The sequence below is a fragment of the Tursiops truncatus genome, chromosome 16 (genome assembly GCF_011762595.2).
Source record: "Tursiops truncatus isolate mTurTru1 chromosome 16, mTurTru1.mat.Y, whole genome shotgun sequence".
Classification (NCBI taxonomy): domain Eukaryota; kingdom Metazoa; phylum Chordata; class Mammalia; order Artiodactyla; family Delphinidae; genus Tursiops; species Tursiops truncatus.
Window position 1 is genome coordinate 43,822,609 of NC_047049.1, and position 21,034 is coordinate 43,843,642.

General features: G+C 39.3%; 1 protein-coding gene across 1 annotated transcript; it reads left to right on the forward strand.

Moving 5' to 3' along the window:
- The first annotated feature begins 701 nt into the window (after positions 1 to 701).
- On the forward strand, positions 702 to 19,401 carry ZNF485 (zinc finger protein 485). The gene is given in 11 exon segments (XM_073793748.1): positions 702 to 851; positions 8,575 to 8,661; positions 10,863 to 10,989; positions 11,467 to 11,506; positions 11,508 to 11,557; positions 16,334 to 16,470; positions 16,472 to 16,666; positions 16,668 to 16,749; positions 16,752 to 17,005; positions 17,007 to 17,088; positions 17,091 to 19,401. Coding segments are annotated over 11 exon segments (1,545 nt in total). The 3' UTR covers positions 17,432 to 19,401.
- Positions 19,402 to 21,034: the final 1,633 nt, after the last annotated feature.

Below are 21,034 nucleotides of genomic sequence, written 5' to 3' on the forward strand. Positions count from 1 at the left end.
TCTGGGTTCATCCATGTTGCTGGCAGCAGAGTTTTTGAATCTCCTCAAGTCACTCATAAAAATGGGCTGAGTCACCAGTATAGCAGAGGAACATCCCACTGGACAATATCTTTAACAAAACCAGAGTCAGGGTCTCCCCTCAAATTCCAGAATGGGTCAGGTCAAACCACCACTAGGTTTCAGCAGCTGTGCTGAGATAGTGAGGGTCGTGGAACCCAGAACCTCAAAACTGCCAACAGATAGCCTAGCTTCCCATTCTGAGTGGAATCATCAGCAAGAAGCTGAGAACACTGTTGAAACATGGCTAAGGTTCCACAAGCTCCTCCACAAGCTCCGGTTTGTGGACGAATCCACAAAACTGCAGGAAACTGAAGAAACCAGGGCTCTCTGGAGAAATGGCTGTTTCATGGCAAAGCATAGCTTTATCCTGAGACAACTTGTCTTTCAGAGAGTGAGGAAGTGTGAAAGATGACTACTATCATGTCATAAGGACCCAGGGCCAACCTGAAATGCTCCCCTATCTGATTCAAACAAACCAGGTAGAAAAATGTGTCAGGCACTTAGGGAGATTTGAATATGGGCTGGATATTAGATATTAAAGAATTTGTGGGGAAAATGACCAACCAAATGAGAATAAACAAAGGCTGTTTATTCAGAGCTTGCTAATGGCAAGGGAGCTAATGGCAAGGGAGTCAGCCACCATGATTTGCATTTTGGCAGAGACTCGAAGGCAGGCAGCTGAGTCGGAAGGCTTTAGAATGGAAAAGAGGGAAATGGCTTCAGGTACACCCTGTTCGCAGGTTGTTGGCGAAAGGAAACTAGAGGGGGCTGACTTCAAGAGGGCATCTTATGTGATTGGTTGGGGAGTATATTTGGTTTTCTCTGGTTGGTCCTAAGTTGGAAGTGGGTACAAAAATTAGGGATACTCACAGTTATTAATCAAGACCAGACATTTTGGGGGGTGATTGATAGTTTGGCTTCCTAGACTGATTGTGCTAGAGATGGTGACCTGACTTCTTACAAGTCTGACTTACAGCAGGCTGATTTCGTGGGCTACTTACTGTAGGTAATGGGTTGGTTTTCTGGGCTGGTTGCTGCAGATTGTTTTTTTTTTTTTTTTCTTCTGGTACGCGGGCCTCTCACTGTTGTGGCCTCTCCCGTTGCGGAGCACAGGCTCCGGATGCACAGGCTCAGCGGCCATGGCTCACAGGCCCAGCCGCTCCGCGGCATGTGGGATGCTCCCGGACCGGGGCACGAACCCGTGTCCCCTGCATCGGCAGGCAGACTCTCAACCACTGCGCCACCAGGGAAGCCCTGCAGATTGTTTTTTATGTGGTCTTGCTGTTGTCCATTTGCATATTCAGTCTCTCAAAGTATTTATTTTTTTACAGTGTGACAATGGTACAATGTAAAAAATAAAATAAAATGCCCTGAGTCAGGTATATACCTCATTAAATAAGCCAGAAAACCAGGACTTCACCAGCGGTCCAGTGGTTAAGACTCTGCACTTCCACTGCAGGGGGGGTGCGGCTTCGATCCCTAGTTGGGGAACTAAGATCCCATGTGCTGCGTGGCATGTCCAAAAAAAAAAAAAAAAAATCCAGAATACCAAAAGGGAGGGGAGATTGATAGATAAAAGAAAATGGGCACGGGACTTCCCTGGTGGCTCAGTGGTTAAGAATCTGCCTGCCAATGCAGGGGAACGGGTTCGATCCCTGGTCTGGGAAGATCCCACATGCTGCGGAGCAGCTAAGCCCGTGTGCCACAACTACTGAGCCTGCACTCTAGAGCCTGTGAGCCACAACTACTGAGCCCGCATGCCACAACTACTGAAGCCCATGCGCCTAGAGCCGTGTTCTGCAACAAGAGAAGCCGCCGCAATAAGAAGCCCGCACACCACAACAAAGAGTAGCCCCCGCTAGCTGCAACTAGAGAAAGCCCGTGTGCAGCAACAAAGACCCAAAGCAGCCAAAAATAAAATAAATAAAATTTTAAAAAAAGAAAAAAAAAAATGGGCATAATCTTGATATTTGTTGAATCTGGGTTATGGATACCTAGAAGCTTGTTGTATTATTCTATGTTGTGTATATTTTGAAATTTATTTAATTTTTAAATTAAAAAAAGATTTTAAACTTTTTAAAATTAATTTCTATTGGAGTATGGTTGCTTTACAATGTTGTGTTAGCCTCCACTGCACAACGAAATGAATCAGCCATACACATACAGAAATCCCCTCCCTTTTGGACTTGCCTCCCATTTAGGTCACCACAGTGCATTAGGTAGAGTTCCCTGTGCTATATAGTATGTTCCCATCAGTTGTCTATTTTATACATAGTATCAATAATGTATATGTGTCAATCCCAGTCTCCCAATTCCTCCTGCCCCACCCCTTTCCCCTTGGTATCCATACATTTGTTCTCTATGTCTGTGTCTCTATTTCTGCTTTGCAGATAAGATCATCTATACCATTTTTCTAGAGTCCAGTATATGCGTTATTATACGATATTTGCTTTTCTCTTTCTGACTTCACTCTGTATGATACTCTCTAGGTCCATCCATGTCTTTACAAATGACCCAATTTCATTCCTTTTTATGGCTGAGTAATATTCCATTGTATATATGTACCACATCTTTATCCATTCCTCTGTTGACGGACATTTAGGTTGCTTACATGTCCTGGCTGTTATAAATAGTGTTGCTATGCATATTGGGGTGCATGTGGTTTTTTGAATTATGGTTTTCTCTGGGTATATGCCCAGTAGTGGGATTGTTGGGTTATATGGTAGTTGTATTTTTAGTTTTTTAAGGAACATCCATACTGTTTCCCATAGTGGCTGTATCAATTTACATTCTCACCAACAGTGCAGGAGGGTTCCCTTTTCTCTGCACCCTCTCCAGCATTTATTGTTTGTAGATTTTTTTTTAAAATATAAATTTATTTATTTATTTTTGGCTGCATTGGGTCTTTGTTGCTGTGCGCAGGCTTTCTCTAGTTGTGGCGAGCAGGGGCTACGCTTCATTGCGGTGTGTGGGCTTCTCATTGCGGCGGCTTCTCTTGTTGCGGAGCACAGGCTCTAGCCGCACGGGCTTCAGTAGCTGTGGCTCAAAGGCTCTAGAGCACCGGCTCAGTAGTTGTGGCGCATGGGCTTAGTTGCTCTGTGGCATGTGGGATCTTACTGGACCAGGGCTCGAACCCGGGTCTCCTGCATTGGCAGGCGGATTCTTAACCACTGCGCCATCAGGGAAGCCCCTGTTTGTAGATTTTTTGATGATGGCCAGCCATTCTGACCGGTGTGAGGTGATACCTCATTATAGTTTTGATTTGCATTTCTCTAATGATTAGTGATGTTGAACATCTTTTCATGTGTTTGTTGGCCATCTGTATGTCTTCTTTGGAGAAATGTCTGTTTAGGTCTTCTGCCCAGTTTTTGATTGGGTTGTTTGTTTTTTTGATATTGAGCTGCATGAGCTGCTTGTATATTTTGGAGATTGATCCTTTGTCAGTTGTTTCGCTTGCAAATATTCTCTCCCATTCTGAGGGTTGTCTTTTTGTCTTGTTTATGGTTTCCTTTGCTGTGCAAAAGCTTTTAAGTTTCATTAGGTCCCATTTGTTTATTTCTGTTTTTATTTTCATTACTCTAAGAGGTGGGTCAAAAAGATGTTGCTGTGATTTATGTCAAAGAGTGTTCTGCCTATGGTTTCCTCTAAGAGTTTTATAGTGTCTGGCCTTACATTTAGGTCTTTAATCCATTTTGAGTTTATTTTTGTGTAAGGTGTTAGGGAGTGTTCTAATTTTGTCCTTTTACATGTAGCTGTCCAGTTTTCCCAGAATACCAAAAGGGAGGGGAGATTGATAGATAAAAGAAAATGGGCAGGATCTTGATATTTATTGAATCTAGGTTATGGATACCTAGTGGCTCGTATTATTCTATGTTGTGTATAATTTGAAATTTCTCTAACAAAAAGTTTTTGCTATTGAGGATAGTAATAGTACCTACCTCATAGGGTTGCTTTGAGGATTAAAAGAGATAATTCAAATAGAAGGTTTATCACAGGACTTTGCATAGGTTGAGTCATATCTTGCAGGAGATCTTTGCTGAGTACTTTTCTGGCATTTCTCATTATTATGTGAGGTAGTATGTGGGATTAAACTATACAGGCTGTCTTGGAAACTGATTTTTTCACTCAACAATATTTTGTCAGCACATTTATGTAACATATGTCTATATCTATGTTGATATTTTTTTAGAGTTTTTTTTTTTTTTTTTTTTTTTTGCGGTACGCAGGCCTCTCACTGTTGTGGCCTCTCCCACCGCGGAGCACAGGCTCCAGACGCGCAGGCTCAGCGGCCATGGCTCACAGGCCTAGCCGCTCCACGGCACGTGGGATCCTCCCGGACCGGGGCACGAACCCGCGTCCCCTGCATCGGCAGGCGGACTCTCAACCACTGCGCCACCAGGGAAGCCCTATGTTGATATTTTTAATGGTTGCCTAGTATTTTGTCATATGGATTTACTATAATATATTTAACCACTCCTTATTAATAGTAAGAGTGTTGAACTTTATCTGAGCCCTTTGCTTCTAGAAAACAGCACAGGTTAAGAAATCCCCACAACTTTTGTTTAGGAGACTGTATAGTGTGACATAAGATAATGATGGCATTTCAATTTAGTGGAGGAACAAAAAGACTTTTCAATGAATGGTGCTGAAAAGTTATCTATCCATTTGAGACAAACTTAGATACTATCTCATAAGATGTGAACTGTAAAGAATACATTACACAGTATTAAAGGCAAAACATTAAGGAACAAAACACAAAACTAAATTTTATGAGTTGAATTGTGTTCCCACCCGCCTTCATACGTTGACGTTCTAACCCCCAGTACTCCAAAATGTGACCTTATTTGAAATCGGGTTGTTGCAGATGTAATCAAGTTAAGATGAGGTTGTTAGGTTGGGCTCTAATCCAATATAACTAGTTGTCCTTATAAGAGGAAGTACCACATAAAGACAGAGACACACAGGGAGAATATAAGCCAAGGATTGATGGCAACCGCCAGAACCTAGGAAGAGTCAAGGAAGGATTCTACCCAAAGTCTGAGGAGGAACCAACCCTGCTGACACGTTGGTTTTGTACTTCTGGCCTCCAAAAGTGTGACAAAATTAATTTCTATTGTTTAAGTTTGTGGCACTTTGTTACAGCAGCCCTAGGAAACTAATATAATTACTATCTAATTTTACAACATTTCATTACTCCCAAAAGAAGCTCCATACCCAGCAATAGTATCTCTCCATTCCTCCTTTCCTCCATCTGCTAGCAACCATTTATCTATTTTTGTCTCTATGGAATTTGACATTTTGGACATTTCAGATAAGTCGAATCATACAGTATGTTATATTTTGTGACTGTCTTCTTTCACTTAGGATTATATTTTCAAAGTTCATTGATTATGTAGCATGTATCGGTACTTCATTAACTTTATTGCCAAATATTATTCCATTGTTTGGATATACCATATTTTGTTTATCCATTCACCGGTTGTTGTACATTTGTGTTATTTCCAGTTTTAGCTCTAATGAATAACACTGCTATGTACACTTATATACAAATTTTTGTGTGGATGTATATTTTCATTGTTCTTTGTTAGGTATCTAGGAATGGAATCACGGAGTGATATGGTAACTCCATATTTATCATTTTGAGGAACTGCCAGGCATTTTCCAAAGTGACTGCACTATTTTATGATCCTACTAACAACCAATGAGGATTCTGAATTCTCCACATTCTGATGGCTTCTTATTTCAGTTGAAATAAGAGCCAGTGTCTTTATAGTGGACTGAAAGGACCAACCTTGTATTAAGCAGAGTTCTCTAGAGAAATAGAACCAGTAGTGTGTGTATTTAATTAATTAATTGGCTCCTGTGGTTATGGAGACTTAGAAGTCCAATGATATGATGTCTGCAAGCTGGAGAACTAGGAAAGCCAGTGGTGTAGTTCAGTCTGTATCTGATGGCCTGAGAATTAGGGGAGCCAATGGCATAACTCCCAGTTGGAGGTCGAAGGCCTGAGAAGGGAGGAATGATATGCTGACGTAAGTCCCAGCATCTGAAGGTCTGAGGGCAGGAGAAGATGGATGTCTTAGCTCAAGTGGAGAGACCAAATTTGAAGGTCTGAGGGCAGGAGAAGATAGATGTCTTAGCTCAAGTGGGGAGACCAATCTCCCTTCCTCTGCTTTTTAAATTCTATTCAGACTCTCAGTAGATTGGATGTTGCCCACCCACATTGAGGAGAGCAGTCTGCTTTACTCAGTTCACCATTCATATATTAATCTCTTCTGGAAACACCCTCACAGGTGGGCCCAGAAATAATATTTTATAAGCTATCTGGGCATCCCTTAGCTCAGTCAAGGTGACACATGAAATTAGTCATCACAAACATGATCTGGTTTTTTCTTATGTCTTTAGTATTCCAACCTCATTGACCTGTTTCTGTTCCTCAAATAAACCAAGCACGCTCTCTGTAGTGGCTTTGCATCTACTGTTTCCTCTGCCTGGACCAGACTTCCCACAGATACACTCCTTCTTGTTACCTTACTTCCTTCGGACTCTGCTTGTATGATCTCTTATCAAAGAGGGCAGTTCATACAGCTCTGTATTGAATAAGAATCCTCCTCCCATCTCCTTACCTTGCTTTTGTTTAATCTCTCTCTTCCTGCCCCCTATTTGAATGTAAGGTCTTTGAGGGGAGGAACATTATTTTTTCACTGTGTTAAAGAGAAATTATTCTGACACTTGTTGAAACCTGCAAAGAGGACTTTATTCAAGCCTACTGCAGTAGGGAGAGAGCTTGAACTTACCCCCAGTACAACAGGGACAAGTGGGGATTTATAGCCAACTGGCAGGGTGAGGGAGTAAATGGAAAATTACTAAGAAATTGGTTAGGTATCAAGGGGAGGTAGAAAGGAACTTGATTAGATACCAAGGGTGGGAGAATTCTTGATGAACTGGCTTCGCAGGATTCTTTACTAAAATTGGATTCAGCAGGCCAAAGACAAGGTCTAGAGGAGAAGAGGATTCACAGGATCCTGACTAAAGTTTGGTGAAGGAGGGAGTCCTGACAACTGCTTTATCCTTAGCATCTAGAAAAGTGAGTGGCACATACTGGGGCATTGGTTAATCATTGTTAGGTTGGTGAATAAATGCTCCATTCAGAGGAATTTTCTTTTAAATGAAAAGTCCTAATTGAATGAAAGATATATTTTTCCTTCCTAAGCTGTCAAACTGCTGGATTTTATAAGTAGAATTTTTTTTTTTTTTTTTTTTTTTTTGGTGGTACGCGGGCCTCTCACTGTTGTGGCCTCTCCCGTTGCGGAGCACAGGCTCCGGATGCACAGGCTCAGCGGCCATGGCTCACGGGCCCAGCCGCTCTGCGGCATATGTGATATTCCCGGACCGGGGCAAGAACCCGTGTTCGCTGCATCGGCAGGTGGACGCTCAACCACTGCGCCACCAGGGAAGCCCATAAGTAGAATTTTTTAATAATACATTTGTTAAAACGGATTCAATCTTGTTCCATCTTCTGTGTCAGTTAATGGTGAGAAACTAATTTTTAATGTTCTGGGTGCTATACTTTTCTAACATGCTTTTTCTTTGTTTGATATTAAAACTGGATTACTTGGAAACAAACAAATGAACAAACCATAAATAGCTCCTCCAAAGTAACCTAAAACATGTTTTTCAGATCCAAACCAGTTTCTAGCAGTGGGTGCAAATCTTGGCTGAATATTAAAATCGTTTGGGAGCTCTGGGTGTGGTCCGATGCCAGGACCACACCCAGAGCATTAACGCAAAATCTGTGGAGTTGGGACCAAGGCGCAATTAATTTTTCAGTCTCTCCAGGTGATGCCAACGTGCGCAAATAGGATGAAGAATCTAAGACGCCGGACTGTATCCAAGACTACATTTCCCAGAGGCCTCCGCGGCCACTTCCGTTTCCGGCCCTGCCCGCTTCCGTTTGAGTAGAGCGCGGCACCGGCGTGCTCGGCGTGCACCTGTGTCTCTTCTGTGAGGAGAACAGTGAGGGTGGTCACGGCTCCTCAGCGTGCGCAGCTTTCTGGCCCAACCCTCCCAGCTAGGTCGTAAACGGCTGCCGCCGGACTGGGGCACAAAGACCTGGTGAGCTCCTCCTTTCCCCGAGGGGCAAGTTGAGGAAAGAGCGGGCTAGGAGGGGCGGGCAGATGTGAGCGGGGCCCCAACCGCAGGAGCCGTGCTGTCCCAGAAGGTTTAAAGGCTTGCGCTGAGACCCAGGGATTGAGTCTCCGACGAGACTTTCCACATGTGTTGGCGAAGGTGCCTGACAGACTCACTGTCAGAGCTTGGCCTGGAGCTTGCTGCAAGGCCGGACTCCAGGCAGGCGTTCCTTGCCCTTTCTTCCTGCGCTTAGCCACCTTCACCTCTCGACCTTTGTGGGGAGTAGGGAGGGTGGCGGACTGTTCTCGTTCAGTGTGCAGAGAGCGAGTTCTAGCTAGTACCGAACATGGAGGGACTTCCTCATATTTCCTTTCTTCTTCCCAGGTTGGCGTAGTCAAGATTCTTTGTCCTTGCCTGGGAGAACAGTTCAGGGGACAGACGGCCCCAAGACTACCAAGAACCCAGATCCAGGTAAGTTTGATTTTTCCTTTTCCTGAGAAATCTCTGTTGTTTCAAAATGAAGTTGGGTTTATGCCTCTTGCTTGGAAAATGCTCTGACCAGTGTATGGACCAAGCTGCCTGAGCCAATCCTGGAGTGGTGTAGCTCTACAGAGACGGGACCCCTCTCCCCACTGTCATCCCTTCATGTCCTTCTCTGTACCCATTACAGAGTCATTCACCAAGTAGATTGTTGGTACCCATGCTTTCTAGAGTGCTAGAAAGTGAAACATACTTTGTAATAAGGTACAGCTGTTACCTCAAAGACATTGCTAACTCAGAGATAATGGATAAACAGACACGTAGCATAAAAAGACGTAACAGGCTTTACGTTAATCATGAATGATACACATGACACAGCCATGGTAGTGCTCTCTTGACCTTCAGGGGTCAGAGGAGTCTTTAGGGTGGGGTGGTGGTAGTGGTGGTGATCTTTATGGTTCTTACTGAAGAATAAATGAAATTTGCATATTTGGAGAGTTTGGGGTGACTAGGGGAAGGCGCCGCAACATGAGTGAAGCCGTTACATCTGAACCATGAATGAGCTAGCCCCAGAGAAAGTTGGAAACGTTCAGTGTCTAGAATGCCAGGTTGGAATTTGCCTTAATCCTGGAGAAAACTGGGTTTTGAAGGACTTTGAGAAGTTGACAGGAGGTAATGAACATTTTGAAGGAAGTAGTAAATAGTTGAGTATTTATTATGCAAACTAAGAGTAACAAAAATTTTTAAAAATTAAGGATTACGCATCTTCCTATCACCCTAGCGAATCAAATTATTTCATTTGAAACACCTTTGCATGTGTATTTTTTTAGACTTACCCATTTTTTCCTTTTAATATGCCATAGCTATTTCTTCTAGTTTGCTCCATAGTTTCATTACCACTTTTTATAGCTCCTTTTTAATATTGTGTACTCAACCAGCCTGTGACCTTGAGCAAGTTTTTTCAACTCTCTGAGCCTTAGTATTCTTAGCTGTAAAATAGATATACTTTATGTAAGGCCACCTGGCCCGAGGCAGGGGAACGAAATCAGACTCACAGGTTGCATCAGACTGAAACTTTCCGGACCACCCAGTTCCAGGAACTGACCTGGGAACTTTCCACCCGGCCCAGCCTTCCCCCCTTTCGAGGGGCGGGACTAACGGTGCACGATGCCGGAAGAGACCACCAAATAAGGAATAACCTGCGCCCTCCCAGATTCACAACACCCCTTTCCCTTCTTCCCCTATAAATTCTGCCCAAACCCTCTCCCAGGCGCGACTTCTCTGGCCCCTTTCTCTCGGACCAGTGAACCTCACCCGGGAGCGTTCCCAAATAAAGCTTGCTTAAGCTCTCCTCCGTTTCTTGGTGCCGTTCCTTACACTTTGTACATTTCTGGTGGAAATACAGAGAGATGTTGTATGTCTTAGGGCTCAGCACTGTGCCTGGTACATATTAGGTTGTTATTGCTATGAATGGCAATTAACAAATACATATTTATCGCTGTAAATTCTAGGATAAAGCCGGTATCATTTTGCATGTCTTTCAGTGTTTCTATTCATTTGTTGAATGACACATCCTTGAACATGCCCATGTGTCAGGCAGTGTTTTAGGCTGGGGAGACAGCAGTGACCCAAGTGGTCCCTGCCCTCCTGGAGCTCTCATTATAGAGTGTACTGACCATAAATCTAAACCTCTCCTGCCTGGCAGTGAGAAACCCTGTGAAAAAAAAAAAAATAAAGTGGGTCATGGGATAGCAAGTAGTAGAAGATGGGAGAAGATTAAAGAAGAACTTTCTGACGAAGTGACATTTAAGCAATTTCACTTCATCCCTACTAAGTGAGGGATGAGCAAATACCAGGCCTGGTGGAACGACCATGATAGGCGTATTGGAAGAACATGAGGAGGGCAGTGTGATTGAAGTATGAGGGGTCACGAAGCACTTCACTTTGCAGCTCTTATCTTTTAATATTTCGTTCCTCTGAAGCAAGTCTGCTTTCCGAGGATGTCATATACGTTCCTCGCTGGTCCTTTCGTTAACTATGTCCCACTTTTCTCCTCATAAACAATCTGAACTATCAGAAGCTGACTTTGAATGTCTTGCCTTCCTTCTCCAGTGAGGCCTTCCTGGCTCCCTACCTCAGGGGCAGGGGAGTCAACGGTTCCTGGGTGAACGGAATTGGGTTTGATTTTGCAGGGATCACTGACATTTGGGGATGTGGCTGTGGCCTTTACCCAGATTGAAGGGAGACACCCGGATGCTGCTCAGCGGGCCCTGTACAGGGATGTGATACTGGAGAACTATGGGAATCTGGTGTTTGTGGGTAAGGATTTTTTTCTCTTTAACTCAAAATTGGTCTGCTGGGCAACTGTGCATTTTCACAGGGTTAATGATTTGGGGGTATTTAAACTCTTAAAACAGGAGGTTTTTGTTTGTTTGTTTGTTTTTACCGTGGGCTTAGAGGCTGGAGTTCATGCTCCTTTCACTCAGAAAGGTCAGAGCCGTACAGAGTTTAAAATGGGCAGCTTTGTGTGCAGTCTAGCCCAGTTCTCTAAATTTTGCATGTCACCATTCATCTGCCACCAACAATAGGAGTTTCCTGTCCTCAAAGAGGCCTGGTTTTCTAACTGACTTCCACTCCTTCATTTCTATGACTGTGATTTGGATGTCCTTGATACCACCCTCTAGGCCTTCCTGACATATCCATGCTCTGTGTAGACCCCCAAGTTGAGACTGAGATTTGGGATAACTCCTTGTGCTCATAACCACAGTCATGTTCCTTTTCTTTCTCTGTGAACAGGGCTTCTCTCTTTCAAACCCAAGCTAATAACCCAGTTGGATGGAAGAGCCATGGATGGAAGTATAAGGGGTTCCATCAGGTACTTATACAGGTGAGTGAGTCCAGAGCTCAGCACACAGAACAGTGAGGAGGGAGTTCTTGGTCAGAAGGCTCATCTTAGAGAGTCCACATCCATGCAGAAGGGCTGTGGCAGTTGACACTAGTTGCCTCTTTTTAACGTCATCCTCTTGTCAAATGACTTGCCATTTTTCTCATTCTTTCTACTCCTGCTCCTTTCACAAGGGCCTCCGGCCTCTGACTTCACACCCTGAAATCAGTCTCTTTATGTGTTGTTTCCCTCCCCATTTTCAGGCACTTGTCAGGCTACACTTTGTTTCTACCTTCTGTCCATTCTCAGTGTCTTCCAAATTCTCCTATGGTTAGCTAGACGAATGGCTATTTAACCCTTTCTAGTTTTAATATCCATATCCCTGATCATACAGTGGGGCAGTGGCAGATTCCAGTTATAAGCATGTTTTCCTATCAGGTGATTACTATTTTTGGCAAAGAAACTGATAGGGAAGCACTTTCTTCCCTTTCCCTCTGGTCTTCTTTTATTTCTTTTCTCTGTTATCATTTGCTCTTGGTTCTCATTTTTTTCTGTGTATACTTTGCATAAATTTATGTATGTCACTTTCTCCATGTCATCGTTCAGTTCTGAATCTTTAAACATTGATATTTCTGTCACCTAAAATGTGTATCCTTCTTTTAAAACGTGAATTGTCATTTTTCCTGTATCATCTTCAGGGAAACTTTTATAATTGTGTTTCATGGAAAATAACAGTGATGCATAATCTTGCTTAAACTGTTTTTTTTCCCTTTAGACCTCTAAACTATTCTTTTTTAAAATTGAAATATAATAGACATATAACATTATATTAGTTTCAGTTGTACAATGTAATGATTTAATATTTGTATATATTGGGAAATGATCACTATAATATGTCTAGTTAACATCTGTCACCATACATAGTTACAAAAATTATTTTTCTTGTGATGAGAAGTTGTAAGGTTTACTGTCTTAGCAACTTACAGATATGCACTACAGTGTTATTAACTAGAGTTGCCATGCTGTACATTACATTGCCATGACTTGTGTGTCATGGCACACAAGTGTGTGTGTGTGTGTGTGTTTTAATGCTTTTCAGTAATTCCATTTGTTTTTACTATGTTGAACATTTCCCCCCTAAATGCTTGTGTAGATTCTTTATAGAGTAACTCAGTCTTCCTTATTCTTTAATCTTTCTGTTTAAATTTTGGTATTGGGTTGGGATAGATATATGTTATTATACAAGGAAGTATTTAATCCATGTCTTTTATTAAGAAATATTCTTTTAAATTCAGCATAGATATTGAATTTTATCAAATGCCTTTTCAACATATATGGAGATGACATCTGTCTTTTCCCTTTTGGTTGTTAATATGGTACATTTTATTCTTAATTATCTTAATGACTTGGCATTCTTAGTAGAACCCCACTTGGTCGTGGCATATTACATTATTCTTTTAACATGTCAGTAGATGATACTCTTTGCTAATGTTTTATTTAAGTTTTTGCATTGATACTTACAAGAAATTTGTTTATATTTTTCTTTTTCATTGGGCCATTTTCATTGAGTTTTGATTTAAATTTTGTAATAATTTTTGTGAAAATTTTTGATCCTTCCTATTTTCATTCTTTGTTATAATTTAATTCACATGATAACTGGTTCCCTGAAGGTTTGGGTGTTTATTTTTGTTTTGTTTTGTTTTTCTTGTTTTTTTTTTAAACTTGTTTTTTGTGGTAGGGAGCAGGGGAGAGGAGTTGGGGGGTAATTCTTTAGCAGTATTCTCTCTTATATAGTAACTTGGCCAACTAGATTTTTGCTGTCTCTTGAAACAGTTTTGGTAATTTACATTTTCCTAAAAAATATCCAGTAATTAAAGTTCTCAAATTTATCTGCATAGTATTGAACAAAGTAGACTTTTATGATTCTACATATATCCTTTACATTTATGGTTACTTTTATCCTATATATTCATGGTTACTTTCTTATGATTTACATTATTTATTTGTTTTTTTTTCCATTTCCCCCCCTTCATTAGCTTGTTTTACTTTTTATAGACTCTTAGATGTATTTACTAGTGTTACTGTTTTCTGTTTTTTAATCTTTAACTCCTTTTTCTTTTTTTTCCCTTAGGTTTATTTACTTTTTCTAACCTTTTATAGTTGATTAATTAATTAATTCATTGAATTTTCTTCTTATTTATGTAATATTTAAAGCTGTAAACTTCTGTTTGTTCAGTGTTTTGGTTGTATTGTAGTTTTTATTGTCATAATTTTTTAGATATTTTGCAATTTGCATTTTGATTTCTCTGATCAAAATATTAAGAGAGTCATAAGCTAACCTTCCTTTTTCTTTCTTGAAACGTTTTTAAAATTTAACACATATATAGAAGAGTAGATTTTATATATATATATGGTCTAAATTGGTATTTTTGAAATGAATATTCATGTAACCTGCACTCAGCTCAAGAAAGAGAACACTAAATCATACCTGATCCCTTCCAATCATTAGCCACACTCTCCTTCTCCCCCTGAACTAACACTATTTATTTTGGCCTGTTTGTTTAACTTTATATGAATGGAACTGTATATTTTTTTGATGTGGCTTTTTATGCATAACATTTTGTGAGATTCATTAATTTTCATGCATTGTCCTTCCTGTGGATCATTAGAATGCATGTTTAAACATAATTGCTAGGCCCCACCCTGAGCACGTTTTATTCATTAGGTCTGAAATGTGGACTGAAAATCTCTACAAGTTCTTAGGTGATGCTGATGCTGTTGTTACTGATCTGGAGACCAGGCTTTTAAAACTACTGCAATAGAGTATTTCATTATCTCATATTTTGGATGGATATTTGGGATGTTTCTAGCTTTTGAGAATTACAAATGGTATGAACGTTTCATATATGTTATTGCTTGGTTCATATGTGGATACATTTCTTTTGGGGTGGGATTTCTAGTTTATAGCATATGCATATATTCAACTTTAGTACATAATGCCAAATAGTTTTTCAAAGTTTTGTACCTATTTATATTTCCATCATCAGTGTGTGAGAGTACTCACTGTTCCATATCCTTGTCAACACTTAATATTGTCAGTCCTTTGAAGTTAATTGTTCTTTGGGTGTATCGTGTATCTCATAGTGTCTTTCTTTTTTTTTAGAATTTTATTTTACTTTTATTTATTTATTTATTTATTTATGGCTGTGTTGGGTCTTTGTTGCTGCACACGGGCTTTCTCTAGTTGTGGAGAGTGGGGGCTACTCTTTGTTGCGGTGCGTGGGCTTCTCATTGTGGTGGCTTCTCTTGTTGCAGAGCATGGGCTCTAGGCGCGCAGGCTTTAGTAGTTGTGGCTCGCAGGCTTAGTAGTTGTGGTGCACGGGCTTAGTTGCTTCACAGCATGTGGGATCTTCCCAGACCCGGGCTTGAACTTGTGTCCCCTGCATTGACAGGCAGATTCTTAACCAATGTGCTACCAGGGAAGTCCCTCATTTTGTCTTAATATCCATATCCCTGATATCTAATGAGGTGGAGGACATTTCAAATGTTTATTGGCCATTATATGTCATCTTTTATGGAGTGTCTATTAAAAAAAACCTCTTTGTTGATTATATATGTTGTATATGTTGTATATATGTTGTATATGTTGTATATATGTATATGTTGTATATGTTATATATATGCTTTTCACTAACAGTGGCCTTTTGATGAATAGGGGTTTTAATTTTAATGAGCTCTATTTTATTAATCTTTTCCTTTCTTGTCATTGTGTTTTGTGTGCTGTTTAATAAATCTTTCCTTTCCTCAAGTTTATAAAGATACTCTTCTGTGTTAACTTTTAGAAGCTTTATTGATTGTCTTTTACATTTAGATTTGCCATCCTGTTAGAATTGATTTTTGTGCATGGTATGAGATAGGGTTCATGTTTACTCCTCCCTCCCCCCAATATGCCAGTGTAGTCTCCTTTTCACTGCTGCTCTGCAAAGTTACCTTTGTCACAGAACATGAATCCATAAGAGTGCCTTTCTCTTCATATGACTGATTTGCTTCCACTTACCTTTACAATCAGAATCTTGAAATTTTCTCTAGCTTAATCATTACACATTAAATACATATCCCATCAAAGGCCATTTGAAGGATCTGGGCTGTTTATTACCAGACTTCACCTCCAATTTTGCATTTAAAAAATAAGTCTTAGCTCTAGTATCTGATGAATGGAATTTCTCTTCAGGCTAATAAATATAAATGTATATAAAAATAAAAATATATGTGTATGTGTGTGTGTGTATATCTTTATCTCTGAGCCATTAAATGTTGGTTCTCTGCTAAATTCTCACAGAGGAATGTTATTCTCAAATTCTTGGAGATGTACAGTGTTATATTACAATGTTCTCAAATGTACCTCCCTATAGGAGTCTGTCCTAGTAATCCTGGCTTGCTTTGTGATACTTGGTTTTCTCCCCAAAGTTGTGTTTATCCTCAAATTTTTATCTTTTTTTCTTTTCTGGTGTTGCCTGTGTTACCTTCCTAACTTACCAACTTATTAGATGCTCCTTGCATTCTTTAAACACAATATTTATAACTTCTGTTTCCTTAGATCCTATTTACTTCTCCCATCTTTAGTCTTGCCATCTTTTCTTAGCAAGAATCACAAGTGGGATGAATTAATTTTACATAACCTTTAGTTGTATAGAATAGAATGTTATTCTTATTCATGTGCAGCTCTCATTTTCAGTATTTCAACATAGAGAACATTTGAATTAAAAAAATTTTTTTCAGTTCAGGAGTACATATTTGAAACAAAGATGTCAGCCCTGCAGCAAAATACTTCTGAGAGATCTGATTTGGGAGAACAAACAAAAAGTGTCATGATGGAAAGAGGCCTGGATTGGGAAGGCAGAAGTTGCATAGAGAAGACACTATAAATGCAAGGAATGTGGGAAAGTCTTCAAATATAATTCCTCCTTTATTAGCCACCAGAGAAATCGTACTGCTGAGAAACCCCATAAATGTAAAGAATGTGGGATAGCCTTTATGAGCAGCTCATCCCTTTTAAATCATCATAAAATTTACATAGGCAAGAAATGTTTCAGATGTGTTAAATGTGGAAAATTTTCTCAAGAAGCAGTCAACATTTGTTAATCGTCAGAAAATTCATTCTAGAGAGAAACTCCATAAATGCAATGAATGTGGAAAATTTTCAGAAATAATTCTGTTCTTTTAAGTCACCAGAGACTTCATACTGGTTAGAAACCCTACAAATGTAATGACTGTGGGAAAGCCTTTGCTCAGAATTCAGGCCTTGCTCATTATGTGAAAATACATAGTGGAGAGAAGCCATTTAAATGTAATGAATGTGGGAAAACTTTCAGGGATAACTCAGCTGTCTTGTAACATCAGAGAATACATACTGGTGAGAAACAGTATCAGTGTAATGAATGTGGAAAATGCTTTATTTAGGAAAAGCTCAAGTCATGTTAGTCATCAAAGAATGCATACAGGAGAGAAACCTTATCTCTGTAGTAAATGTGGAAAATCAGGTATAGCTCATCCTTTGCTGGACATCAGAAAACTCATAGTGGAAATAAACCCCATCAATAAACCCCATTACATCAATGTAATGACCGTGGGAAAGCCTTTAGCAAGAGCTCAGCCCTTACTGAACATCAGAGAATTCTTACTGGAGAAAAGCCCTATTGCTGTAAGAAATGTGGGAAATCCTTCAGGCATAGCTCTGGCCTTGCTGAACATCAGCAAATCCATACAGGAGAAAAACCTTATGAATGTAATGAATGTGGGAAGGCTTTTCCTTAGAATTCAAGCCTCAAACAACATAAGAAAATTCATAACAAAGAAAGAGCCATCAAATGTAGTTAGTTTGGTAAATCATGCAGAGATAGTTTATTCCTTTTTGACCATCAAGGAGGAGACATTCAATAAATTATACACTTAATGAATATATTCTGTGACCCTCTATCCTGGAAAACTTCTCACTTGTGAGGATGTTCATTGTAGTATGGTTTGTACTAGCGAAATATTTGAAGAACTTAAATGCAGCAAGAACCTAAATGCTACTATGTAGCAAGTGAAAAGAATGAGGTAGAGCTCTATATACAACCATAGCTATATCTCCATGATACCTTGATAAGGTAAAAAAGCAAATTGCAAAGAATTAATATTGTAAAAATGGCCATACTACCCAAAGCAATCTACAGATTTAATGTGATCTCTATCAGATTACCCATGACATTTTTCACAGAGCTAGAACAGATAATCCTAAAATTTACAGGGAACCACAAAAGACCCAGAATTGTGAAAGCAATCCTGAGAAAAAAGAACAAAGCTAGAGGCCTAACTCTCCCAGACTTCAGACATTACTACAAAGCTACAGTAATCAAAACAGCATTGTATTGGCACAAAAACAGACACGTAGCTCAATGGAACAGAATAGAGAGCCCAGAAATAAACCCAAACACCTATGGGCAATTAATCTTCGACAAAGGAGGTGAGAATATACAATGGAGAAAAGATAGTCTCTTCAGCAAGTGGTGTTGGGAAAGCTGGACAGCTGCATGTAATAAATCAATGAAGTTAGAACATGCCCTCACACCGTACACAAAAATAAATTCAAAATGGCTTAAAGACTTAAATGTAAGGCACCATATAACTCCTAGAAGAGAGCATAGGCAAAACATTCTCTGACATAAAGTCATAGCAGTGTTTTCTTAGGTCAGTCTCCCGAGGAAAAAGAAATAAAAGCAAAAACAAACAAATGGGACCTAATCAAACTTTGCATAGCAAAGGAAACCATAAACGAAACAAAAAGACAACCTGTGGACCAGGAGAAAATATTTGCAAACAATGTGACTGAGAAGGGCTTAATTTCCATAATATACAAATGGCTCATACAGCTCAATTAAAAAGAATAAAAATGAAATCCCAATCAAAAAATGGGCAGAAAACCTAAATAGACATTTCTCCAGAGAAGATGTTCAGATGGCCAATAGGCACATGAAAAGATGCTCAGGATTGCTAATTATTAGAGAAATGCAAATCAAAACTGCAATGAGGTATCTCCTCACACCGGTCAGAGTGGCCATGATCAAGAAGTCTACAATAAATGCTAGAGAGGGTGTGGAGAAAAGGGAACCCTCCTACACTGTTGGTGGGAAGGTAAATTGATACAGTCACTATGGAGAGCAGTATGGAGGCTCCTTAAAAACTAAAAACAGATACCATATGATCCAGCAGTCCCTAATTTAAAAAGATACATGCACCCTAATGTTCATTGCAGCATTATTTACAATAGCCAAGACATGGAAGCCACTTGTGTCCACTGACAGATGAATGGATAAAGAAGAGGTGGTATATAGATACACATATATATGATGGAATATTACCCAGCCATAAAAAAGAATGAAATAATGCCATTTACAGCAACATGGATGGACCTAGAGATTATCATATTTAGTGAAGTAAGAGAAAGACAAATATATGATATCACTTATTTGTGGAATCTAAAAGAATGATACAAATGAACTTATTTACAAAGCAGAAACAGACTCACAGGCATAGGAAACAAACCTATGGTTACCAAAGGGGATAGCTGAGGTGGGGATGGGGGGGAAATAAATTGGGAATTTGGGATTAGCAGGTACACACTACTATATATAAAATAGATAAAACAACAAGGATCTACTGTACAGCACAGTGAACTGTATTCAATATCTTGTAATAACTTATAATGGAAAAGAATCTGAAGAAGAATATGTATTTATATGATGACTGAATCACATTGTTGTACACCTGAAACTAACAATGTTGTAAATAAACTTTAAAAAAAGCAAGTTGCTTTTATATATTATGGTCTTATTTATATTTTAAAAAATGAAGCTATTTTTTGTTAATATATACATGTGTGCACATGCGTGCGCTCACGTGCTCACACACACACACACACACACACATATATATATATATAGAAAGAGATCGGGAAAAATAAAGGCCAAAACAGTTGTTATCTTTGAGAAGACTGTGATATTGATTTGATGAAGTGAAATTTTGACTTTGGCTGTGTTTTTTGAAATATTTAATCAAGCATACATTCATGTATCTTCTATCATTTAACATAGTTGTCTTTCTAAATCAGAAACTTCAGAATCCATAAAAAACACATAAGTATTAAAAAAATTTGTATGACCAGTGGCTTCACAGTGTTAAAATACAAAGAACCAGACTTGGAGACAATATTACCACCATTGTATGTAACAAATAATACTTAGAATATCTAAAGAGTTCTTAAAAATCCATAAGAAAAATATAAAAACCTCAGGGGAGAAGTTGTGTGGAGTATGATTGTACAGTTGTCAAAAACAACCCCCAAATGGTCAAATTTAAAAAGAGATGACTGGCTTTAGAGAGATGTGAATTAAAATGATCACATTTTTTTTTTGCCTATTGGGCAAAAATTAATAAGATATTTGGTGCTTCTTTAAAAAAATTTTTTTTTGGCTGTGTTGGGTCTTTGTTGTAGCATGTGGGATCTTTCATTGTGGCGTGTGGGTGTCTCTCTAGTTGTGGAGTGCAGGTTTTCTCTCTCTAGTTGTGGTCCACGGGCTCCAGAGTGCATGGGCTCTATAATTTGCATCACATGGGCTCTCTAGAGGCATGGCCTCAGTAACCCCATGGCATGTGGACTTAGTTTCCCAGCCAGGCATTGAACCCTCATTGGAAGGCAGATTCTCCACCAGGGAAGTCCCTTTGGTGCTTTTGAAGGTGCAAGAAAATAGGCACACTTAACATGTTGAAAGAATTCTGAATTAACAGTGTGATGGTGAGAAGCATAAATTTTACTATATCCACCAAGTTTTAAAAAGCTTTTACTTTTTGACCTAACATTTCTATTTCTAAAATTGTATAAATAGTAAAATGGTCTTTAGATAATTATAGTAATGAAAAGTTGAAGTCACTGAAGTGTCTTATCACCAGGGCAATGTTTGAAATACAGCCTATACATTCTTTGGGCTGTCATGCAGTCATTTAATTAATCAATTAACATTTAATGAGTTAAACTTTATGAACCGACAGGGAAAGACGTTTAAGACATTAAGTGGGGGAAAGAAAGCCAAATCGTTCAATAATGGTACCCCTTTTATATTGTTTACACATTACTTGGATCTTTTACAATAAAAATATATCACTGGTAGTTTAAAATATAAAATAAAGCAATATTATAGAGGAATAGAAAAGAACGGAACTAAACATTCAACTCAAGAACCTAGAAAAGGGCCAAAATAAATCGGAAGAAGCACAGTTGGGCATATGTGCATTATTGTTAGTGTGAAAACTGGTTAATCTTTGGATACCAGTTTCACAATATGAATGAAAGTCTACTAAATATATATTCTCATTGACCCAGAAAAACCACTCTCAAACTATTTAAGGAAATAATTAGATTAACTTAAAGAGATTGTATTGCTC